Below are 25,796 nucleotides of genomic sequence, written 5' to 3'. Positions count from 1 at the left end.
ATCACTGGCCATACCCCGGAACTGGCTGCATTTCAATGGTCAAGTTTGCACGTGAAGGGTCTACCTGCACAGCTAGGACTGAAAAGTGCCTAGAAATACTACGGCAAGAATAATGCTTGTGTAAAATGTTAGCACGGATGGAAAACATGAGCTACAGTAAGGGACAAAAGGTGCAGCCTGGGCAGCCAGGTCCGAGAGGATAACTGGATCTAGTTTTTTTTCTTCAAGACATGTCCCCTGCATGAATTTTCATGAAATGCTACTCAGAAGCAGAGCTGGTGAGTGTTCAGGAGTGAGAAAGATGTGAAACAGCAGGGAGGTTATGCAAAAGCAGCTCACAAATGTTGAAGTTTAAAGGTGAGCTGCGTGGGACGAGATTCGACTTTTTTTTTTATTCTTAACGCTGCCTAGAGCAAAAGGGCAAATTTTTGTTTATAAAGTATTTGACATTCAGGTCTTCAAGCCTGGAAGAGAGCACGGGAAGTGACAAGTGGAGGTTTTAGTTCAACGACAAGTTGTTAGGCTCCCTTCAAGAATCAATGGGTGACGATCTCTGGCCCAGGTTACAAAGGCCGCCAGTCGAGATGAGCTATGCCAAACAACTGTTTACAAATAACAATTACAAAAAAAAAGGGGAGGAGGTGAGATTTTGGTTTCAAACAAGACAGATGTTGCATGTGCTGCAGTGCACCAGAAAGTACCAGAGACATAAAACGCCCCCTTTCCTCTCTCAGACAGGACCGGGTCCAAGCACTCAGACCAGGCTGTGCAGTAAAGCGATTGCTGTGCGAGGCGGTGGAGCTGTACTTGGAACCAGGGCACAGCTGGCTAGGGCTGGCATCAAGTCACACAGCTCTAGCGAATGAAGTGAAACAGTGACGTCTCCCATCACGCCAACACAGTTCCTCTCGCCCGAAGAGAGGTGCTTGCACACAGGGCCTGTGTACCATGGCCGCAAAATCTGCAGGGACAGGGAGCCCTGAAATACACAAGGCCGCTGCAGGAGCAGGAAACCCCCTCTGCACTCCTGCTTCCGCAGAGATGGGAGCCTAATCCCTACCAGGTGAGGAGGCTGGAGGAGCATGAGGAGCTCCCTCCTGGCTCTCTAACTGTGGCACAGCCAGCTGGTTGCTATTTAGACCTCCTCCCAGCAGGGAAAGCCACTGTTCAGTCTGCAACAGTCCTTCTAATCTTTTCCATCCACATGCGGAACATTTTTTTTTTACCCGCACCGAGGTACGTGCAAATGTGCACCACCAATAGAAACAGACAACCGTGTTCTGCTAGTCAGCTGGGCGACATTGGACTCTCCTGAGTGGATGCACAAGCAGACAGCCTACAGGGAACACTGTTTGCCCCATACCGAAGGTCAGAAGCTGCGAAGAGGGGGCTTCTGGAGCTGAAGCTGCCTGACAAAGCCCTTGGTGCCAGCCAAGCTTCACCTACCTCCTCGGACCTTCCTGCCCTATTCCCCATGCACAGACGTTCTCCAAAAGGACACTTGCTCTCCTGAATTCACTTAAAAAAAAAACCTACACCACACACAAGCCCCCCCCCCCACACACACACAGCCCCCCCCCCCAAACTACTCAGCCTTTTTAGATGCAAGTTTTGTAAGAAAAGCAGCCAAGCGCCCTTTGGCTCATGTTCAGTGTGACTCGGTCAGATAAGAACAGGCAGCAATGGCAAAGTTAAATCCAACAAGTTAGCAAGTCAAGCCCCTGAGCACAGCTTGGCCACATGCACCGACACATTACGAGACGTCATGGTAATTGTTTCTTGCAAGCCAAGTAGCATGAACGAAATAATTAGAGTGGTTTCATTTTGGTTTCTGATGCATTGTCTGAAACCAGAGTGTTTAAATCTAACCTTTTACACTCTCTCAAGCATTTGTTTTACAGAGTCCAGAAATACTTAAGTTATTATACTAAGGCTGGAAATAAATGGGCACACAAAAGGAGAAATGTGCAAGCTTCAAAGCACCAAAAGATCTGTAAATGAATCAATAAGGTGGGGGGGGGGGCAGAGTCACTAGTTTAGATGATCACAAAATAGCCCCTTTTCTGGTCCTAAAGTTTGTGAAACACTAACGTTGCAAGAAACTGGAATGCCTTTCTGCCAGTCAGATTATCTAAACCCAATCTAGCTGGTGAAAACTTAATGTAAACACCACCAACTTAAGTGCTTAGCCTAAGACGTGTTGTTTACAGCTGTTAGCTAACAGGTGGGAGAAAGGACTTCTGTGTTAAAAGTCAACATCCCAGCTCTTTCAGGTAATACTGAAGTGTCCATGGCAAGACCACCAAGAGCCAGGAACGAGAAGATCTGACAATCCCCGCCACTAAAGATCCAGACTTACAAATCACAGGAAGGCAAAAACCCGATTTCTAAAAATTCTTTTGCTTGTCACTGCCACAAAGGGACTCAGCCAGTCTGATGCACATGTACGAAGCAGGCAGTCTCTTTCCTTCTCTTCCCAAACTAGGGATGTTAAATATCAGTTAAGTGAATAGTTGATTAACCTCATGAGTTCTTATTGGTTACTCAACTATTCTACAGTCCCCAGGGGCAGTGCTAGCAGCCAGCACAATCCAGCCCCACTTCCGAGGTGCCCTCTGCCATTCTGTGCTGCTGCTTCTCTATCAGAGGCAGCAGCATGGGGGTGCCAGGCAGGAGCTGGTCCATGAGGGGAGCCAATTTGAAAACCAGCTCCCCTCACAGACCAACTGCCTGTCACCCTGCGCTGCTGCCTCTGATACAGAGGAAGCAGCAGCCCGCTGGGGGAGGGGAAGGGAGGCCCAGCTCGAGCTGGAACTGAGCCAGGCTGCCTGCCCGCCTGGCTCCTAATACACTTTAAATGCAGAGCCGCAGCAGGGGTAGGTCCCAGACCCGGTGCAAGCCAAGACTGAGCCAGGCTGCTGATCAGTCCTCTTGGAAAAAAAATAAATGTACTGGCAGGGGGGAAAATGCGTGTGGTTTATAGCATTAACCAATATGCTTTTACTTATCGGTTAATCGACTACACTATTACATCCCTACCCCCAAACACTCTCCCAGAATAGCAAGGTGGTGATGGGGGGGGGGGGGGATTTTTAGTGAAAAGTTGACCTTTTTAAGTTATGCCGTTGGTCCCCTCCCCGGATCCCTTCTGCCACTCTCTCAACACTGACAATAGAGACATGGCGAGCCTGTTGCACGGTTGTTTATAGTCACTTTCTCTCTCAGGCAAAGGGTGTGCGTCTGCGAGCGAGAACGTTTGGGCTGCAAACAGCAGGGGGGGGGGGGGACGGACAGTTACTGGTTTAAAAAAGCAACTCTCCGCCCCCCCGCCGGACTCAAATCATACATCAACATCAAGAGCCACGCCGAGGGGCCGGGCCACGGTTGGTGACAATCTATATTGGGGGCCGCAACGAGTCATCGGCCTCCTAGGAAACGCGGCTGCACTTGTTCTGGCTGGGCAGGGAGGGAGGCAACTCGCTATAATTGCACACACCGCAAGCTCCCCCCCCCTCCCCCCCCCCCCCAAGCAGCTTGGCTGCTGGTTATCAGAGAGCATGCAGCCTGTCGGCGGGGGGGGGGGGGGGGGGGGGGGGTTGCAGTTTTTTTAAAAATAAAAAACAAACAACTGCACTTAAGGCAGGCCCCTCCCTCTCTCACACCCGGCCAATTGCCATGGCGACAGAAGAGCCAATGGGAAAGCAGTTGCTAACTGGTTTGGCAGCTTCATGCAAAGAGCCCCGCCCACCCGGTCCAACCCCTTCCTAGCCACCCCCTCCTCCCGGACTCCTCCTCCTTTTCCGGTGGCCGTTCTTGGCCCAGAGGTCGTGGAGACAGCTCAGCAGCTGTGGCTGCAGCCCAGGGAGAGGCTGGAGCTAGGCCGGGCTTACAGCAAGTCAGCACCCAAAAAAAAAAATAAAACCACCCCCACACCACACACAACCCTATAGTATCTATTTTGATAACAGCACAACAGTGCACTTCCTCTCGGTTTGTACTCTAGATGACAGAGCACAGGAGTAAGAGTCAGGAGGTCAGGTTCCATTCCTGCCACTGACTTGCTGTACGCCCTTGGGTGCGTCACTTTGCACTCCATTCCCCCCCCCCCCCCCCCCCCCTTCCTCCTCCATGCGGTCAGTTCTTGGGTCTATCTTACTAGGTGTCGGCACAATGCCTATCACAACCAAGCCCTGATCTCAGTGGTGGGGCTTGGGCTTCCTCACTGTTGTTGTGGTGGTGGTGGGTGGGTGGCAGGCTCTGGCCTACAGCTGCAGGGCTCTGAACCTCAGCTCTGGGATCCAGCCCCAGACTCATTCCCCCACCCCATGTCACCCTAATCTCTAGCTGTGCAGCAATATCCCAGGCTCCGACCTCCCCCTCATCACCTCGACATAAATATCACTTTTCACAGTAGCAAACGTACAAGCATGCCTAAAAAAGAAAATGCAAAAGTGCCCGATTTGTGTTTCTATTCTGTTCAGCTCCGGTAATGAAGAGGCACAACTGTATGTTATTATTAAGTCTGCAAAAACTCAACACACGTGTCAATGATTTAGACACATGTATGTGCATAAGCTTAGGAAAAAACAAAGACATAATTAAGTACTTCAGGAACCACGGTCAGAGGAACCACCAGCAAGAGTTGGCAGCTGCACTTTGAGGCCACCAAAAGTTTTGTTAGGAGAACCCCATGGCCAGCTGGAGCAGAGAGAGAGACACCAGTAGCCTGAGCCCAACTTGCCGCATGCCCGCTGACCGTTCATTTAACGTCTGCGTCTCGGCCTCCCCAGCGATGTGGGGATGTTTGGGAAAGAGACGATATTCCTTCTCATAGGCACAGTGTCCACTAAGATGCGCGCCTGTGTCCAAAACCTTCTTCCTCCACTCACCTCTGGTGGACGGAGCCAGCTGAGACGGCGTGACGAGGGAGCCGCTGGGGCGGGGGGCTGGGGCCTGTTATGGCCATGTGGCAGAGGGTAGAGGGTGGGGAAGAGGAGGCCTGCTTTGGTGATAGGGGAGGGCCAGGGCCTGTTCTGGGGGCTGGGGCCGGTAACGGGATCTGCTCTAGTGGCCGGGAATGTGTGTGTTAATAAATTGGGTGGCACACATCCAAGCCAGCACATGCAACCTCAATATTGGTGCACAAGTCCAAACTCACTCCGCTCATGGTTGGAAAATTGTAGAGGGAACACCGCTCGCTGGGGGAGAATTTCCTGTTAGAGGGGGAAAATTCTCAGCTGAAAGACAGCTTCGGTCACCTGTAAGACAGCTTCAGTCACCTGTAGCTCCTACACGTGCCTGACTAGCCATTCCTAAAACACCAAGACCCATATTCTGTGCACAGGAGTATCCCATGCAACCTGACACTGTCAACAGAGCAGGAAGCGGTTCCTGAGTTTAACTCCTTGTGGCAACAGGCAGCAAGTAGTGTCAGATATCCTTATGGCTCCCGCTGGGACAGCATAAACAGGCGAATGATGCTCATCCTTCAGTGGCAGAAATACAGTACTGCTTCTCAAGGCTAATGCATTGTAAGTGGAACTCTCTCGGAGACAATAGAGTCTACCATACACAGGATGAAGGACTTGAACTTTACGCCACATTGGTTTGATCCTTTTCTTGCAAGCCTCTGACTTGCCCCTTAGTTTGGCAAACCCAGTGCGGGTGTCCCCAGAAGGTTGCAGCAGCTGAACGAAAGCTGGGATGTTAAGAGGAATCAGTTCCGCTAGTGCAAAACAAGGTGTGGACGTACCTATTGGGGTCTACACCAGGTTGATTTCAGTGTTGCATGCACGGATTAGCAATCGGTTTTAGCCCAACCAAAATAAGGGGCTCGAAATGAGTTTCATTGAAGTCAGGGCAAGTTTGTGCCTAGAAATGAGCCCTCGGCAAACAACACAAGCCACCACGGCAAATAGGGGCGCCTGCTTGGAAATATTTAAAAAAACACAGACACTCCAGCAGGAACAGAACATCCTCTCAAGGCCCTGCCCTGTGGCCACACACCCCTGCACTCCCCCCCCCCCCCTTGCACACTGCTTTTCCCCCTCTCATCCCAGCCCAGGTGGGACGCATTGTGGAGCTGGGAGCTACAACCACCCAACACCAGTAGAAAGCAGCCTGGATTGAATAGGGGCATGGGCACTGCCCCCCCATTAACCAGACTGTCCAGCATCCAGTCCCCTTTTCAACTGGACTTTCCAGCAAAAAGCCAGGCACCTGCTAGCCACCCCTACAAGCTGGTGGGTACTTCTCTGCAAACAAAGCTCACCAGTAATGGAAATAGGACTTGGCGCACGTGAGCGCCCTCTGCTGGTTGAAATGTGTTTTGAAGAAGGGGCGTGGCCAGGGGGGCATGGTAGTGGCTACTAGATGGCCCAGTGTATTTAAAAAAGGAAGATATTGCATGCCGAGGTCGTTCCCCAGAGGCATCCAGTAGATCAGAGCCATGGTCAGATGTTGGGTTCAAGAGGCCCAAGGAGCATGCCTTTAGGAGCGCTGGCTTAAACTGGCAACATTTGGGCAGCTCAGGCACAGGGCGGCCTATGCCTCCTGCTAAGATGGGGGTGTGGCAAACAGTGGATTTGAGACAAGGAACGACAGGGGAAGACGCAAGGCCGAGGGAAAGTACGATGCTACATACGGGGAGGCACGGGGTCCAGGGAAAAAGGTCAGCGGAGTTGAGCCAACTTGGCCAAGCTCAGAAAGAGTCCACGAGAGGGATGTTCAAATTTTGATTAAATCAGCGAATTGAGTAATGGATGGAATTTCCATCCACTAGTCAATGGGAGAGGGGGCACTCGCTATCCTGCTGCCCCCCCCCCCCTTTTGAAATGTACAAGATCTGCCTGAGGTTCTTGTACATTTCCGAGAGAGGCAGTCGAAACACAGAGGCAGCAAAGGCAGAGGGAGGAGGCAGAGGAGGAGGAGGAGGAGAAGAGAGCGATTAGTCGAGTTCCTACTCAGCTACCCAATAAGCACTTGCCTTCCAGGGACCAGTTCTTCCTTCTCTAGAGCCAGGCGGTCATAGGACCCACAACCAGCAGATCCAGTCCGAGGCGGTCAGACTCCCACCATGGGTTGGGCTGATATCACCCCCACATAACTGGGACCAGGATGGCAGATGCCAGCGAGCTTTCCACCCACTCCCAAACCTCACCCCCAACCTGGAAACCTCCCAACCCCTGACAGATCCCCCGGAATAAAGCGACAGCCAAGACCACGCGCTCCCAAGGAGAGAAAGTCTTTTGCAAAGCAAGACATCAGGAAAGGAGCCACAACAGCCCTGGAAACAGAACTGCTCCCCTGGCCTCTGCTCCCACCCAACCGGTGCATGTCCACGCAGGCGGCACCCTGCCCCCCTCCAGCCTACCTTCCCGCTTCAGGGAGCGCAAGCAACGGCCGCTGCTCTAGGCGCAGACGCAAGCCGAACGAAGCTTCGCAGAGGAGAGGGGAAGCCCCGAAGGCGGAACCGCAGCCAGGCCGAGACTGACTGTGTCACACAAAAACAAAGCACCAAACACACGCCAGCGAGTCAGCCCTGCGACTTCCTCTGAGACCCAGCTGTTTTGCGAGCCGGACACACTCACCGCCAAGGGGGAACAGTGACCAAGGCTGGCCCGCTCGCAGCCACCCACAGGCTCGGTCGCCCCGCACCGGGTTAGACACAGCCCTGGACGTACATCCCCCAACAGCCCTGCTGCAGCTCACCTGTAGCGCCCAAGCGTCCGACCCTTCGCACTGCCACGAGTCAGCGCCTCCGCTCCAGCCCACGCACGGCTCCCAAGAGACGCTGCAAGGCACTTTGGGACACATGGCCCCATATCCGCACCGATAGGAGAGGGGAGCCGCTGGCCATCTGGAAGGACCCCCCCGTTTCAGATACCAGGGAGGGGAGACTTGGCAGCCCACAGATCCTCTGGCACGGGCAGGTGGGAACAGTGGGTGAAGCGCCCCAGCGCAGAAGAGTCCAAAGAAAGGTCTCCCGAGAGACCACAACAATCCATGCTAGGAGGCGATGCAAACGGCTTCATTTATTCTAAATCCCACTGAGGAGCAATACAAACTGACACCTCGTTTGCGTCTGTACAGGTCAGACACTGCCCCGAGATTCTGGCAAGCCCCCTGCATGGGCAGCAGGGTTTGGGGGTCTCGGCCTTTTTGGTTTCTTTCCTATAGGTGCAGAGTGCCTAGGAACAGGGACCAGGAACACCAGGTTTCCAGGACTGGCACCACCCGGTTTCCAGGACTTCAGTCATCATCAGCGGCCAATGTTTACAGATAGGGAAGAGTCTGGGTTGGTCTAGAGTCCAGGACATGCAGCTGCAAATCCCAAGCAGCTAGAACAGCCCATCTCTGGTCATTAGAAAGTTGCCAGCAGCCATCGCACCTCTGCACGTATAGACGGGGTGCAAAAGCCTCCCTCTGCCCATCAGAGCCCAGAAGCGTGCGCCCTCGTGAGACACGGCGGAGGAGCTCGCCTGCACGGACAAGGGAGAGGGAACGCACATGAGTCAAGTACTGAGGCCTGTGCAGTCAGTTAAACAGCTGGGCTGGAAAAACACGGCTGGGCAGCATGCGAAGCCGGGAGGAGCCAAGCGGGCACGCAGCCAAGCAAAGCTGTTTACTACTAGAGCGATTCCTTAACAGGCGACCTCGTTAGGCGACTCCACTTCTCCGCCCCCTCTGCACACTCCCACAGACACAACACGGGACGATTAAGTTCGGAGGCACCCTGTGCACGGGGCCATCGTGCAAGGAAGGCGGCCCCACGGAGGCACGCACGTGCGTGCGTGCTGCACTCAAGGAACACGGAGGGCCCGAGACGGGAAACAACCCGCCGCACAGGCTGGTAACAGGCAAGAACCGTTTTTCAGTCAGCTCCAAACACTCTGGCCTGGGAGGGGGAAAACCCGAAACACCACAACTTCCTTGTTTTCCAGGAAGGAAACACGGGCACGCGGCACATGTTCCAAACACCACTGCCTCCCTTCCTTCCTCCTCCCCCGCCCCAAAGCACCTCCCTGCCCTTCCTTGCAACAGGCAGTGGAACTGCGGCCACACAGGCGCTTCCCGCTCCCTGCACTGGAGTTCTTCTAGGTGGCGTTCCTGGATGGGGAGGAAAACTGATGCATGGGTTGTATCCCATGATGGAAACAGTAGAGGGGAAAAAAAAAAAGTTTGGAGGCATGTGATACAAGAGAACAAACAAGCAGAGTGAGCAAGTTCTCCCAAGGAGACCGCGGTCACTGGAGGGATGCGACCGAGGCTGGAGTCATGACTCAAAGCCCTCACTTTGGGCTATCACCAGGATGCTGAGCTGGAGCCACTTTCTCGATGGCAGCCCGGGGCCCTGCCAACACGTGCCAGTTTTAGGAGCTGGATGCAATAGGTCTCAAGCAGCCAGGAGTCTGCCTGCCTTCCTCCACCAGCATCGCTCCCCGCTCAGCCTTCCCGGCTGCAAGACACCTCCTTAAACCGCACCATCTTCTGGACAGAGAACAGGAAGGATGGGTCCGATCCCACAACTAAACCAGAGGAACAGCACTCTGGAGAGATGACAACCACAGCCCTTGCGCATCTGGGGGACAAACGACACCTTCCCCAGACAGCAGCATCCTGGGCTGCAAGAAATGGGGGTTGACAGACAGTTGAATATTCGGCATCTACCCCATCCCGGTGCAGGGGCAGGAAGTACGCCGAGGTGGGTAAGTCTTGCAGGTGCGTAGGAGGCATAAGCTCAGCCCTTTCCAATCCGAGGCGACCTAGATCTGTGGCAGAGAACCGTAGAGCCAGCGAGGAGCAGATCCAGGTACCCAGTGGAACTGGAATCAAGGGAGCCTGGGGCCATCCGAACTCACTGCATCCCACCCAGGCCGGCTGGGAGCCGACACACCTTGCACGCTGCCACCCATCGTTCATGTGATCAGCCGCCCTGCTGATGCTCTAATAGGCCCTCCCGCAAGGTGCAATTTACTGTCCCACCCGTGTTAGGGTGAGGCTGGGGCTCTAAATGTGACACCAACTGCACTCCAGTCACATGCAATAGGGAACCGTCACCAGTCCACAAGGGCAGGAGTCAGACACTGGGACCCTCCTCTTTTCTGCAAAGGGCCCTGGGATCTTCCGGGCAGGCTGAGGGGGGAGCGGTGACAGTTCCCAATCAATGGTGTAGAAAGGGGGTGGGAATAGCTTTATCACAGAATTGCTTTGCACACACACACACACACACACACACACACACTGTAGCCATCTGGACAGCAGAGGGCACTTTCTGGAGCCAGAACATGCTGCTACAAAGCCTTCTTTCATCCAGGCTTCTGCTCACCCGGACTATCCAGGCGATTGTCAGTTTGAAGCCGCCTCGCCTTCCAGACCTCACCGTGTTGGGATGCCGGGTGCTGCTATTTCAGTACCCTGGGTATGTGAGCCCAGCTGCTGTTCCCAGCATCCCAAAGTGACGGGGCACAGCCACAGGGCATAGTCTTCCCTGTGACTCTTCTGTGAATGGAACAGTCACAGGAACCGACCAGCAGCAGTTTGTTCGGCACAAAAAATCCAGGCCAGGATTTCTTTATTGCAGAGGATGCCCGGTGAAGAGGGTTTTCCTACTGTTCAAGCTGTAGTAGAGCCAGACAGGTAGCAGACAGCCAGCTGCCTTGCAATGAGCAGGAGGGAAGAGGAAAAAAAAAAAAAAAAAAAAAACCACACAAACCACAAACACACCACACACACAACCCAAAACAAAAAGAAGAACCCCTGAGTAGGAAAAAGGAAGATGAACTGGATTTTTCCACACCAAACTGGGCCAGGTCCCATTGCAACCGGACAGCATCAACCCTGCTATTATCCAAAACTGTCCTGGCAAGGTTGTTAACTAAAGAACACACTGAAAGCCAAGTCCCATTGGCCAGTGCCAAGCAGCTGTTGCAAAGAAGTCTCCCCTCCTCCCCACCATTTTCTGGATTGGCATCAGAACTTGCAACATACTAGAGCAGTGTCGCCCACATGGAACCCCGGGGTTCCGCGAAGTGAAAGTAAAGGGTGCCGCGAGAAAATTCCATTACAACAACATTTTATGATTTTTTTTTAAAAAAAAAAAACAGTTAAGCATTTATGAATTTGATTGAAAACTATTTTCCTTTGTTTGCGCCACGATAAGTGTCCCTGTGGAATGCCAGCTTAGCCAGAGAATGGGGACGATGAGGTCACTACTCAGCACGGATGTCCATAGATGAGACCGTCATTAGGGGTTCCACAAAATTGAGTTTAAAAGGGTTCCGTGGCCAAATAAAAGTGGGAAGCACTGTACCAGGGGATGCCAAAGACACCCCTCCCTTCCCCCTCCAAGTGTGACAGGCCTCTACTGGACCAAGCGCTGGAAAGCCTGATCCAGTTTCAGAATAGGGCTCTTCCCTTCTCGACCCACCCCTGGGTGCCTGTTCCAAGCACTCCCCCCTAGCAACAGCCTGGCTCACTGGAGCTACCTCAGCAGCTCCTGCAAGTGGTCTCTGCACCCAGCACCTGATCTCAATAGGCGGTGAACACACAGAATTCCCGCGGGGAGCAGCGCCCTCCCAACGGGGCGGTGAATTCCTGCGGGGAGCTGAAGAGTCAGACCCGGACCTTGCCATGCTGAGACACGTGGCAAGTTACAGCCGCAGCCCAGGCGAGGTAAGGTGACGAGAGAAGCATTTTAGGACGTGCTATCGTGCACCAGCATTCCCTTTCGCAGTCCAGCCAGGCTCCCTAGCCAGCCCCAAGCAAGCCCCTCACGGCCGGCGGTGGCCAGGCGAGCTGTGTCACCCCGCACAAGACTGAACCCCACCACGGCAAAGTTACCACGGAGGGAAAGGAGGCGATGGAACAAATGGACGCAGCAAGGCGAGGAGGAGTCATTCCAACAGACGGACTCATGACTTCCCAGGACAACAGGCGCCCCAGTCACTAAGGCGACATGACAAGTGCCCACAAGAGCCAACGCTTCCAGGTTGCCTGACAGGGCCTGGGTATGCTGCACCCCTGCATTACCTCAGTGGAGCCCTCACTCCGGGCAGCCCTCGGTCTCCAGCTAATGGCTCGATTGCCTCTAAGTGTTTGAAACTACAGCTCTACGCAGAGCCCACGCTACGCCCGCATCTCGAATAGGGCACGCAGACTGGTCACCTCATCTCAAAAAATGGTCTCTTGGCATTGGAAAAAGTTCAGCAAAGAGCAACAGAGAGGACGAGGGGCCATGGAACAGCTGCCAGATGAGGCGAGATTAATAAAATGTGGACTTTTCAGCTTAGAAAAGAGGAGACTAAGGGGGGATATGATAGAGGTCCATAAAGTCATGACAGGCACAGAGACAGTGAATCAGGAAAAGTGATTTACTTGTTCCCATACCACCAGAACTAGGGATCACCAAACAAAATGAACAGGTAGCAGGTTTACAACAAACAAAAGGAATTAGTTCTTCATGCAGCGCACAGTCAGCCTGGGGAACTCTCAGGACGTTGAAGTCCCAAGATTAACAGGATTCAAGAGAGCTAGGTAAATCCCTGGAAGATAGGGCTTAGGGCCAGTGGCTATTAGCCCAGATGGGCAGGGAAGGTTTCCCTAGCCTCTGTTTGCCAGAGGCTGGAAATGGACCACAAGGGAGGAGATCACAAAGCCTTGGCTGAGTTGATTTAGTTGGAGTTGGTCCTGCTTTTAGCTGGGCGTTGTGTCCGATGACCTCCTGAGGTCTCTTCCAGCCCTAGGATTCTACAGGGCTGCCCGGGAAATGATTAAATTGGAGAAGTTAGGGATTAATAGGAGAGCTAGGCGGGGAAGGACTTGGTTGAAGAGGAGAGCACAGTGGGCAATACTGAAAGGTGAACGCCCAGGCTAGAGTTCAAGAATCAGTCTTGGGACCAATTTTATTTAACATTTTCATTAATGGCCCTGGGGTTACTACCTGTGGATGACAAAGCTGGGAGGTTTTACCCCTACAGAGGAGGACCATATGGAAGATTTAGAGGACCTTGAAAACAGGAGTAATGGAGATGGGTTACCATTTAATAATGTGCTTAGGGTACGTCTCCACTTCACAGCTACTTTGGGAAACCGGAGGTATCCCGAAATAGCTACCCCACGTCTACACAAGCTGCCTCTTAATTTGAAATATTTTTCGAAACAACAGGCACGCTATTTTGCCACCCTGGTAAACCTCGTTGCACGAGGGAAAAGGGATGGCTTGAAATCGCGCATGATTTCGAAGTCTGGTGCTGTGTAGACGGGCCGAATTTCAAACTAGCCTATTTCGAAATAGGTTTGAAATAAAATACGTAGTTTGCAGAGTGCAATTTTGAGTTTAGGGTGTTGTGTAGACGCACCCTTAGGGAACAACAAGATGATTTTTTTTTTTGGGCTATAAACCAAGAACCTACCAGTTGGAAGGGACAGAAGCAAAGAAAGACTTGGGGGTATCGGCTGGTCATGAAGAGAGCTAATGCAATCCTAGGATACATCAGGGAAGGTATTTTCAGGAGAGAAGGAAGCGTTACCATCACCAGACAGCAATAGTGAAGCTTCATCCAGCACGACATGCTGTCTGGTCTCCCACATTTAAGATGGATTCAAACCGGACCAGGTCCGGAGAAGGGCTGTTCGGATGAAGAGAGGCAGAAGGAACCTACCGGACATGGGGCAGCTCCAGAAGCATGGCTTGCTCACCCTAACCAAATGAAGGGTTTGGGGACGATACCACCGCTCTTGATAAATACACTAGCAGATGTACCCGGCTTTTGGGAAATTAAAGGAAAACGGGCGGGCTAGGAACAGCAGTTAGGAACTGCTGCTCTAAATATATATAATCTCACACCAGAAAGGGAAAGGCATTATTTAAATTAAAGGCACAACAAGTGGCTATAAACTGGCCATCAACAAGTGTAGGCTTTGAATTAGATTAAGGGCGATAGCCAACAGAAGTGAAATTTTGCAGCATCCTTCTAAGGGGAATGAGGACAAAAGAACCTAACTAACTTGTGGCAAGACTGACCTTGTTAAGTTTACGGCGGGGATTTTATGAGATTAACTACAACCGCACACAGCTCATCCACGACTATTATTAGCAAATAGCAAAATGACTGAAAACAGTATTCGACTGGAAGGGCTGTTAAGATGGAGAATTTGTTCATCGATGACTGGCTGGTGGGTCTTGCCCATACGGTGACATTTGGGATCAGGAAGGAATTTCCCTCCACATCCGATTGGCAGAGATCCTGTGACTTTTCATCTGCCTCTGCAGCATAGGGCACGGGTCTGCAGCATAGGGCATGGGTCACTTGTGGCCCTGAACTAGAATACATGGTTGATTCTCCAACTCAGTCTTTAAAAAAAAAAAGGATTTGCTTAGCCTGGAGAAGAGAAGACCTAGAGGGAACATGACAACAATGGTCAAGTACACAAAAGGTTGTTAAAAACCATTTATTTACCTTCTCCTTGTTGTTAACCTCTGAGACTAGGAGAAGCAGCAATGGGCTTACATTGCAGCAAGGACAGCTTAGGTTGGACAGTAGGAAAAGCTTCCTGTCCACGGGGTTAAGCATTGGAATCAATTGCCGAGAGGGATTGTGGAATCTCCATCGCAGGAGATCTTTAAGAGCAGGTTGCACCGACACCTGCCAGGGATGGTCTAGGTCAGGACAACAATACGGCCCGTGGACAGCATCCAGCTCGCCATGCCCCCAGATCCAGCTCGTGAGAGTCTCATTCAGGCTCCCTACCTGCCCTGCTCCCTCTCGGTGCTGAGCAAAGCCAGCTGTGGTGCCATGTGCATCTGCGAATGCTACAAGCCATAGGAGGCTTCTAACATTGCCCTTGCCATCAGCACAATCTTGACGCTCCCATTGGCCAGTTTCCAGCCAACAGGAACGGCCTGTTTACAGGATGTGAAGTACCCTCCCCCATCACAGGTTCGCAGTGCTCAGTTCAGAGCAGCACACATGGCCCCTGAAGCTGCTCTGAGCATGTGCAGGGGCATGGAAGACCAGGACCCAGGCTAAAGAACCAGCTGGGCTGCTGGCTGGGAGCCACCCAGGTGTCTCTCAGCCAGAGCCTGCCTCTGCCATACCAGCCCTTCCCTTCCCCCAAAACTCTGCCCCCCTACAATCTGTAACCCAAACCTTCTGCACTCCCGCTCCTGCACCCATACCCCTTCCCAGAGCCTGCATGCCCTTCTACAAGTCACAATCCCCTCCCAGACCTTTCCCTTTAATCCCCCAGGTCACAACCCAAGCCCCTGCATCCCCTCCTACATGCCTCCTCAAGGTTAGAATCCTCTCCTGCATCCACACCCCCTTCTGTAACACAGTGCCCCAGTCCCCTTCCTTCACCCAAGCTTCCTCCCAGATTCCACACCCCAATTCCTTACCCCAGGCTCCCTTCTGCAGCCAACCTCCAGTCCCCAACGCCACACCTCCTCCATTAATATCATGGAAGAATATGGCCTTTGACCACTTAAATTCTTGGAGTGCCGCCCCATCAAAAATGATTGCTCACCTCTGGTCTAGGTAATGGACTAGAAGATCGAGGACCCTTCCAGCCCTACAAAGGTTTCTTTTGGTCTTAAAGTCCATGAGAAGGCCAAGCGCTCCAGGACAAACCAACCAGGAGACACACAAGCTGTTTCAGTGGTGCAAGAGGCCGTCTGCTGCAGATGGGACATCCCAGCTTTCGGCTCAACTCGAACAGAGCATTCACCCACACAGGGGTGATGTGTGAGGAGAAACAAGGGCCTTTCTCTAGGGATGGCTTCTACTCTGAACAGGATAGAAGAGCGTAATTTAAGTACCTAGAAAGGATTTGGTCTCAAGTGCCTTGTTACATATTTCCTTGCCCTTGCTTCGTACTCTGGAATCCAGGAATCTGAGTTTTCCCTTTCTTAGGGCACCTTAAAACCTTCAGTCACCTAGATTATGAAGCAAGAAGGGGCCCCCCACTCTAGCACAGGTCTTCTCTGAATTAAAAAAATCAAAATGTTGCACCGTACCAAATCAAATGCCTTACAAAAGTGTAAATGCATTATAGCATGGGTTCCCAAACTGGGGGGCAGGGGAAGGTGGCGGTAGCACAAGGCGACCCAGCCCCCCCCGTCAATCCTCTCCCCCTAAGTTTTGCTGCTATTTTTGTTTTTCAGACTGAGCCCCGGTCAGGTTTTTTTTTTTTTGCTCGCTCAACAAGTTTTGATGCTATGGGAGGAGGGGGGTTTGTGGTTAGGGTTGGGGGGAGCGGCGGTGTAAGGGTTTCTAAAAAATTAAGAAGGGGGCATGATGATGAAAAGTTTGGGAACCACTTCATTATAGCAACACTGTTACCTTTATCAACCGGACTTGTAATCCCATTTAAAAAAAAAAAACCACACACACACACACACACACACACACTTTTTTCCATAAGCCCATGTTGCCTGGCATTATTCTTCCCTCTAAATCTTCATTAACAAAACCCAAGTCAGCTGTTGTGCTTCCTGCCCGTCTTCTGGAACTTCCCCATTATTCCAAGAATTACAGAAGATGGGGAACAACCAAAAAAAAAAAAGCCATCAGCCAGCAAGCTTCTCAGCCAACTCTTTAAAACTCCTGGATGGAAGCTATCCAGACACGAATCCTCCCAATTGCCCCACTCTGACAACTCACAATTGCAGATCCCCTGGGTCAGAACAGCAACATTTGGTTTATTCTTTCTTCTCTGCTAGGCGTCACTCAGCCTGCATCCACCTTACACAACTAGTAGCAGATCCCGGGTCCCTCCCCTTCCATTGCCTTTTTAAAACGCCGGCAGAGCCCACGGAAAACAAGGGCGCCTCTATCCTGAAATCTAAGAAGATTAAAAATACACAATTGCCTCACAATTTGGTTTATTTTTAGCCTGGTGTTTCCCCAGCACAGATGCTGTGCAGCTTTAAGTGGCAGGCCAGCATGCCTGACTCAGAGCCCAGCGCTGCTAGGAGCCCCATCACAGACGGGCCTGCACGTATCTAACATCTTCCGGCAATACAGTAGCTGCCAACGGACAGGGCCGGGCTAGACTGAGAAGGGGACACACTGGGGCTGGAGTGCAAGGACCCACAACAGCTGATGGCTGCTTATCCATCCCAAGCCTGTAACATCAGGCAAAATAAGTTACCTTTCTCCTCGGAAGGACACCTGCCACTTGGCTTGAAACCAGTCAGATACATGCTGGTGTCAGCCTCCTCTCCTGGCTTCACTCAACCCCATTTCCCCTCTGCCACCTTCTGCTCCACAAACCTCATCTCAGCACAAGCCCTGGCAGCAAAACATTCCGCTGTGGCTTTCCAGGAGAAGCTGGGGCCCCCTCAAGGACAGAGACACAAAGAAATCCAAGGGTCACCACGAGGCAGAAAGAAGGCCCATTCATGTCCCCCAATTTTATCCGGACGGCTACTCTGTTTCAGAGACCCCAGGGAGGCGGGCCCGCAGGAGAACCCATGATAGAGCCATCCCGCTCAGAAGGAACAGGTGGGAGTCCCTCCTGAACCGGTCAACACAACCAAGAGCAGCCACCAAAATATACACACACACACACACACACACACACACACACACACACGAATACCAAAGCAGATCCTGCACCTGGATCCAAGCACATCCATCATGCCACTCCATTAGGCCAGCCAGGACTGACCACGAGGGATGGGTGTCCCCATGGGTCAACCCTGTAAAAATAAAACCCAGCCCCTCCAAGAGGAGATCTGCCCCATGGGTTCTGCTCTTCCTACTCACAGCACCCAAAGTAGCGGGGCCGTAGCATCTCCGGTACACCCCTGCAGGTGGAGAACCAGCTATTTGTCAGTAGGATTTTTAAACAGACTCTTCTGGAAGATTTCCCCCATGGGCCAAGCCACACTGGGCAGACATCACAGAATCCCAGGGCTGGCGCTGGCACAGACGTCAGCAGGCCGTGAAGTCCCAGCCCCTGCCCAAAGCAGAGCCAATCCCCAACTAAACGTGCTGCGTCTAACTAGAGGACTTGGGCCCCCCAGGGCCCACAGTCCCAGCCCTTCAGGCAGGGTGGGGAGAACACGCTGGTGCACGGCAGGATGGAGGCTCCCCGGGACTGGAGACACATGCTGGGCACAAGCCTCTCCTGGAAGGTCAGGGGAGAAAGGGCTCCCCGCAGGCCGGGCTGAGCAGCTTCGATCAATGGGATTTGCAACTCCTCCCCTGCAGAGGCAGCGAGATACTCCCCTCCTCACCCCCCCCTTCCCGGACCATCCCCATCCTGGCAGCAAAGCTCCTACCTCTGCCTGGGCACCGGGATGTAGGCCGAATGTAGCAAGGGGCTCTTCTCCAGCTCCATGCCCAGGAGTCGCAGGGCTGCCTCCTTGTGGGATCCCTCCAGTGGGCTGTGGGTCACGGCAGGCAGCTCGTCCACTTTCCTGCCGTTCAGCACCAGGGCGTCCATCAGGCCCCTCGGCTCAACTTCCTCCAGCAGCATGTTGCCATTGCAGCTCTGCAAGACAGGACAGCGCTCTCGTCACGGGCATCAGGGCGCAGGAGGCAGCAGGGGGGTTACAGGCGGTAAGGGTCCAATGCAGCATAACCCCGGCCACCCCAGGGACACCCAGAACCAGCTTACGGCAGCTTTGGAGCCTGCATCCAGATCAACTTTGGCGCGCCCCTCATGGGAGCCCTACAGGACGAGAACTTCAGTCAAACCTTGGGGACGGATGCAGTGTCAAACCAGAGAGTTAGGATTAAAAAAGAGAGACAGGAGAGTCTGCAAGTTAGTGACCCCCTAGCCCAAGGGTGGGCAAATACCAGCCCACAGGCTGGATCTGGTCTGCCAAGGAGGGTTAGCCCCTGGTGGGCCCCCACGCCACCATATTTACCTGCGGCTCTGCAGGTACAGGGGATGTGTGGGGGAAAAATAATCACAGCTCCTGTTGGCCCCCGTACCTGTGAAGGGGCAGGTCAATTTAGCAGCAGCAGCCCACCATGGGCTAACTCTGATGAATCACCACTGTTTTATTCTCCCCCCACCCCCAAAACCCTATTGGGCAGTTAAAAAAAAAAAAAAAAAAAGACGCTGCATTAGTGTAACCCACACACCTACTGGGTGTGGTGCACGGCCCACACAGCGGCACTTAGATCCCCTACAGAGAGAGAATGAATTTGCTCTGCGGCCTTAACGGAGAACCAGCTGGCTTTTAGCTCACGCTGTGCAGCCTCATGCACTAAGCTTGAGGTCCCAGGTTCAGTTCTGCCTGTCGGTGTTACTTTCCCTCTTCCCCTGCCTCCCCCAAAAGGCAACCACTTCAAATAGCCCCTGCCCTCACCTGCAAACCCACCCCCCTACCACTGGGGCAGACATTTCATGGGCAGGGCTCCCCTCCAAACATAGGTATGGAGGGGAGGAGTCTGCTCTGCTACTGTTCTGCATATAACTAGAGGACTTTGGCCTGCAGGGCCATCAAGCCAACACCTCCCTCCAGGGCTAGAATTACATGTTGGGCCCCCCCCCCCATAGTGTTTTGTGTGTGGGTGTGGGGGGGGTTGCACATACACAGCTGGTAATCCTGTAACCCCCATCTGGAGAGGGACTTGGCTGGTGCTGTCACAGCTCACCTGAAAGCCTCCATGTCTGCAGAGAATCAGCCAGGCCTGGTTTCTGCAAACAGGGCAGCAGCCACGCTCGCCTGGGGGCCCTTCGCTTTATCTTACACAAACCCAGCAGGTGTGAATCAGGCCACCCCTGCCTCTTGCAAGCGTCTGCAACACCGGTTGGCAGCAGTTCTTTGCAACAGGCCCCGCCCCCTCTGCCCAACTGTGCGACCCTGACTTCTGCCAAGCAGCCCATCCACCCAGGAGTCCAGCTGCCTTCACTGGGATGGCTCCCACATGTTGCCCTGGTAACAGTTGCAAAATTAGGCCATAAGGAGCAGAAGCAGCCTGGCCAAGGCTCTGAGCACCAACACACCCGTGGGCGGGGGGGGTGGGGGAGTGTTAAACTACAGCTGACCTCAACCTGGACAGACCACGTTGTGTGGCATCTCGACCACAGACAGCTAACTCCTCCAGAAAGTCACACGCAACAGAATGCACCTGCCTACTCCTCTGATACAGCCCAGCCAGCCTGGCCCCACTCCTAACCCTACCCAAGACACTCAGAGGCACCGTCTACACCAGGCTGGTGGCAGTTTTAAAGATCATCTACATTCAGCCCCCCTGGATCATTTTGGCCTAGCTGGCGCAGGGGAGAACTGGAGACCCCCGGGGGGATGGATCACTCGATATTAGGTACCCACTGAGGATTTGCGAGGGGAGGTATTGAGCAAATTGGGCTCGGAGAATGCCAATTCCCAATCATGCAAGTGTTCTCCAGCTGCCAAGAGCGCTCACTTCCCTCTGACTGCAGTGCCATCTTCTGGAGAAGTCAGAGCTGATCCAGTCACATGGGATACAGCAAAGAACCAGCTGTGCCCGAGCTCTGCTTCTCTTCGCTTGATGAAGCCAAAGAGAAAGCGTGGGCTGGTTGCACAGAGAGACCGATACTGTCAGGGATCCTTCCAAAGAGGAACAGGGTCACAAGTCACTGAAAATAGCTGTCGGTCCGTCTCACGTGTTCTTAGGACTCTAGGCACTATCAATGTGCTTTGTTTACTTGCACTACTGTAACACTGGTAATAACTGCAACATAGCTAGTCATGGCACATTTTAAAAAACAAAAACAAGAATTAAATTTCTGGCCTGATTCCCTTCAGTGTCCCACTCCAGTTTAATATCCACTTGCATCCTTACTCCTGTAACATGCACATCTTTGACCAAACCATTCTGTTACGACCTATTGAGGCAAAAAAAAACCCACAGCATTTGTTCTCCTCCCCTTTCTATACAAATGAGCACAACCTTAGAATTTTACAGGAATCGGTCCAATTATAAAACTGTGACCAATTTAAGAGATCAAATGCATTAGGTAGCACCATACGTCAGTAGCTGTTGTTCTTGGACCCAGTCTTTCAAAGACACCTGAAGTCAAAAACTATGAAGCTCCTACGACTAGTACTGTTCGATATATTCATGAATCACCTGGTAAAAGGAGTAAACAGTGAGGTAGCAAAGTTTGCAAACTAAACAAAATTACTCAAGATAATTAGGTCCAAAGCTGATTGTGAAGAGTTATAAAGGGATCTCAGAAAACTGGGTGACTTGGTAAGAAAGTGGCATATGAGAGTCAATGTTGATAGAAACAGTCATGCACACTGGCAACAAATAATACAGGACCCTCCTCTGTGTTCCCTGTAAGCTGTGTGTTTGTATGGCCACTCAGGAGAAACTCAAATGCCAACCATCTAATTCACAGAGTGCCCACTGCTAGGTTTTTTGTTTCTACTGGTGGTGCACATTTGCACATACTTCAGTGCATATAACAAAATTATTCTGCACTAGGATGGAAAGAGCCACACAAGAATGGAAAAGATTAGAGGGTACATAGGACCCCCTTCCTTTTATATTTATAGTTGCTATTTTTTCCCCACTCAGAAGAGATCTTGGCATTATCGTGGATATTTTCAGAGAACTATTATCTGGTTAAAATGCTGCAGCAGCAAATGAAGCCAATACAATGCTAGGAACTATTAGGAAAGGGCTAGATAACTAGGCAGAAAATATCTTAATGCCACTAGATAATCCATGTTACACCCACCCTTTGAATTCAGCTTTGGTTGCCTCATCTTTAAAAAAAAAAGAAAAAAAAAGTATTAGAATTGGGAAAAGTACAGAGAAGAGCAACAAAAATCATTAAAGGCATGAAACAGCTTCTGCACAAGGAAAGATTAAAACGACGGACTATTCAGTTTAAGAAAAAGATGACTAAAGGCCTATAAAATCATGAATGCTATAGAGTGAACAGCGAAGTGTTATTTACTCTGTCACATAATACAAGAACTAGAGACCAACAAAGCTAATAAGCAAGATGCTTAAAACAAACAAAAGTAGTATTTCTTCACACAGTCAACCTGTGGAACTTGTTCCCAGCGGATGTTGTGAAGGCCAGAAATTGTGTTTGAAAAAGAATTAAATAAGTTCCTAGAGGACAGCACCATCAATGGCTACTGATGATCAGGGATGCAACCCTATGCTTTGGGTGTCCCTACGCACTAACAGCTGGGACTGGATCACTCAATAAGTCGCCCTGTTCAGTTCGCTCCTGCTGAAGCATCTAGCACCAGCCACCGCCAGAAATCAGGCTAGTGGGTTAGATGGACCATGGTGCTGACCCAGCCTGGCCATTCCTTCCCTACCACATCCAGTAACTGTCGCCATACTCCTAGCGCTGAGAAAGTCCACTAACAAGCTTCAGCACATCACAGTCATGTTACTTCTGAAGAGGGAGAACAGGAGTTGAGCCTTTGCTGCCAGATATTCCCACATTTAATGAACATGTGGGTTTGGAAGGGGGGGGGGGGGTGAGACTTAGAACAACCTTTAGGTTTTTTTGCAAAAATCCTGGAAGTGAATAGGAAAGCTGCGGTTGCCACAGTATCAGAAACACAGCCGAGTTTCTTGTGATGATCTCCCCCTCCTGTCTGAGCTAGGCTTAAGGGCTGCAGCCTGCTCAAACCAGAATAGGGCAACTGGTTGTAATTAGTAGGTGACATGGTGGAAGTGACACCCGCACAGCCACCTCTCTCAGGGGTGAGAGCCATGCAGAGCTACGCCAAGCTAACCGGCAGCAGGGACAGCAGAACTGTTCTGCCACCCTACTCCTCCGGGAGAAGGATTGACTATAGGTCCACACTGAAGCACCACAGGATAACAACTGCTGCATCTGCACTGCTAAGGCTTCCTTCCGCTGCAATGAGCTGGGGGAGACAGCTAGGGGAAAGGGCTGCCTTACTCCAAAAAAACCTACATCCACCCAGCTTGCCTCTGGAGGGGTGTGAAAATTCACACTCGGGGGGGATATGCAATTAGACCGATCTAACCCCTCAGTCGGTGACCAGAATTCCTCCAGCGCCCTGCCTGGGTTTCTGGGGGAGATGAATTAGCCTCAGCCCCGGGAACCGCCCCTCGGGTTGCACTGCCCCGAGGTCTACACTGAGCCGCTGGAGCGGCGCTTGCAGTGTAAACACTCCTCGCGCTTCCTAGCGCCCGCCCGCAGGATCAAGGCAGAGCTGCCGGCTCCGGGGGAGGAGGGGAACCGGGAGGGAGCTGCACAGACTCGAGGGCAGGGGAGAGCGCCCCTCACCCCCGCTCAGGGCTGCAGGACGGGGCGGCGGGGCAGGGGAGGGACTGGCCCAGCGCCTTGGGGCGGATCCTACCGAGCGCTGGGAGATGCCTCCTCCCCCATGAGCTACGCTCCTCCCCCCGGAGCTAGCTGTTTCCCTCCCCGCCCCCCGGTCCCTGCAGCCTTCTCCCCCCACCCCCGCCCCGCCCCCGGGGCTGGCTGTCTGCTCGGGGTGATTGATGGCCCGTGCATTCCAGCAGCGCCGGGCGGGCGGGCCGGCGCTAGGGGGTGGGGGGCCGGCCCCGCTCGGCCCAGGCCCGCTTCCCTCTAAACTTTCCGCACGGCCACTTCTACCGAGCGGCGCCATCTTTAGCGAGGGAAACTTTGCCGGCAGCGCGGAGCCGGGAGCCGCCCGCGATCGCTGCCGCGGCCCGGCCTGCGGGGCGGGCGGGAAAGAGGCTTTGCAAGGCCGGGCAGGACCGAGCTGTCACGCGTCCGCCTCCCTCCAAATGGCAGCGGCGCTTTCGACAGACTCCCACCCCCCAGCGGGGAGCGACACGTCCGTCCGTCCGTGCAACACCCCTCCCCCCCCCAGCTGCCCCGTGCACCTCCCCCCAAAACTCCCCTCCCTCCGACCCAGATGCCCATGTGAGGGGAGCCCCCCGACCCCAGGTGCCCCGTGCCAGCCCTGCACAGGAGCCCCCCCATCCAGATCCCCCGTGCAAAGCCCCCCCTATAGGGCGCGCCACCCCCACCAGGCAGCTGCCTCCACGCGCATGCCACCCCCAGAAGCGGCCGCACCAGGCCACGGGACACACCCACCGGTGCCGCTCAGTCCCGCTCCCCCGCTTTGCAGGCTCTGGGAAGGGGCCGGCCCCCCCGTACCTTCTGCAAATGCTTCGCCCGGCCCTTGCCGGGGCTTTTCCCCTCCAGCCCGTTAGCCACCGGCGCGTCCTCGCTACTTTTCCGCCGCCGCCGCCGCAGCAGGGCATCTTCCACCAGCACCGTGTAGACGGCGTTGCTGGCCGACGGGGCTTTGCACGCCTGGATCAGCCCGCAGTAGAGCCCGTGGCGGTGGGCGGCCGTCGGGGGGCTGCACTCGGGGCAGCAGGGCCCGGCCGCTGTTAAGCCGGGCGGAGGGGAGCAGATCCTGCTGTCGGGGGCAGCTCTCTTGGGGAGGCGCTTGGACTCCATGTCCCCTGCGAGGGGGACCGAGCCCCCTCCCGGCAAGGGGCAGGCGGGGGGCGCCGTGTGGGCGGCCGCTGCAGCCCGGTGGCTTCGGGTCGCTCCCTCCACCGAGCTCCCCCGGTCTCTGCACCCGCCGACCACGCCCCCCCCCCCTCAGCCCGCGCTCTCCCCCTCGCGGGGCTCGTGCGAGCCGGGGAACCAGTCTCCACGCCCCGCTCTTCGCCATTGGTCCGCTCGCTGTATCAACATTCCGAAATGGAATATGGGCCCGGGCCCGGAGCCGGCTCGGACGCCCATTGGCCCCACCATGTTGCCAATTAGCGTAGGGGCGTTCCTTTCGCCCCGCCTCCCTCCCCAGCCCGGCTGAAGCTGCTGCCGCTTGACTTTGATTTCAGACAGGGAGGGAGAGCGGGGTTGGGGAAGGGAGCCGGGGCTTGCTGCTGGGTTTAGCGGCCATCTTCAGGGGACTGGGTGAGGAGGGGAAAGAGGCCTTTCGCCTGGCCCTTTGGGGTGAGGAGAGAAAGCAAAGTGTCCAACCAGCAAAAATGGTTCATTAGTTAAAAGCTACATTGTTGTTGATGGGTTTTTCCTAAGTGTAACTCTTTGGAGATGGACCCCAAATGAACCCCCGGCTCTGAACTTTGGGGAAGTTGGATCCAGATCCTGCCTTTAATTGGGATTGTCTACTTGGTAGCTGGGGCCGTCTTTGGTGATCATTTGTAGGCTTACAAAAGCTGTTAGGGAGAAATGATTAAGCCAGTAATAGTACTTTTCACAACTAAAGTGCCCACTGTCTGAGCATCTCAAAATACCTTAGTAATGTTTATTACTTGTTTAGCATCCAAGATACCTGATCTGAAGCTATTACAATCTTCAGAATCAAAAGCAGAAAGTGACATGGGCATGTATACACTATACAAAGGCTTTTCTGTGTGAAGTCTTCTATGTATCTTGTTTGTCCCAACTTTTTTTTTTTTTAATCAACTTCCTCCATCTTCCATTTAGTCCTGGTGCCCAACTCACCCACTCCCACATCACCATGTTTGTTTAAAACAAAGTTAAGGAAGCATTTCTTTACACAATGCACAGTGTATCTGTGGAACTCCTTATCAGCAGATGTTGTGAAGGCCAAGACTATGAGAGGGTTCAAAAAAGAGCATGGAGGATAGATCCATCACTGGCTATTAGGATTGCTGTTCCTAGCCACAAGCTGGGAATGGATCCACTTGTTCTGCTCATTTTCTCTGGGGCACCTGGTATTGACCACTGATCTAGCTGAACTTTTGGTCAAACTTAGTATAGCCATTATGTTCACCACTCTGTAATAAGGATATTCTGCAAATATACATGGGAAAGACCTCAGCTACCAGATGTGCAAGCATAATCACATATAA

General features: G+C 53.1%; 1 protein-coding gene across 3 annotated transcripts in view; it reads right to left on the bottom strand.

Annotated features, from left to right (window-relative positions):
• Window positions 1–24,591, bottom strand: part of SLC2A4RG (SLC2A4 regulator) — a 49,598-nt gene extending 25,007 nt beyond the window's left edge. The window contains exons 1-2 of one of the 3 annotated variants that reach the window (XM_075900974.1): window positions 24,100–24,591; window positions 18,287–18,498 (exon numbers count right to left, since the gene is read on the bottom strand). In XM_075900974.1, coding sequence (XP_075757089.1) covers window positions 18,287–18,498; window positions 24,100–24,408 — 521 coding nt within the window. In that variant the 5' untranslated portion in view covers window positions 24,409–24,591. The remainder of the gene's footprint in view (window positions 1–18,286; window positions 18,499–24,099) is intronic. The other 2 variants (XM_075900975.1, XM_075900973.1) reach the window with 2 other exon arrangements.
• Window positions 24,592–25,796: the final 1,205 nt, after the last annotated feature.

This window comes from Pelodiscus sinensis, chromosome 18, assembly GCF_049634645.1.
Source record: "Pelodiscus sinensis isolate JC-2024 chromosome 18, ASM4963464v1, whole genome shotgun sequence".
In the NCBI taxonomy this organism is placed as follows: Eukaryota; Metazoa; Chordata; order Testudines; family Trionychidae; genus Pelodiscus; species Pelodiscus sinensis.
This window is presented reverse-complemented; position numbering and strand designations above follow the sequence as displayed.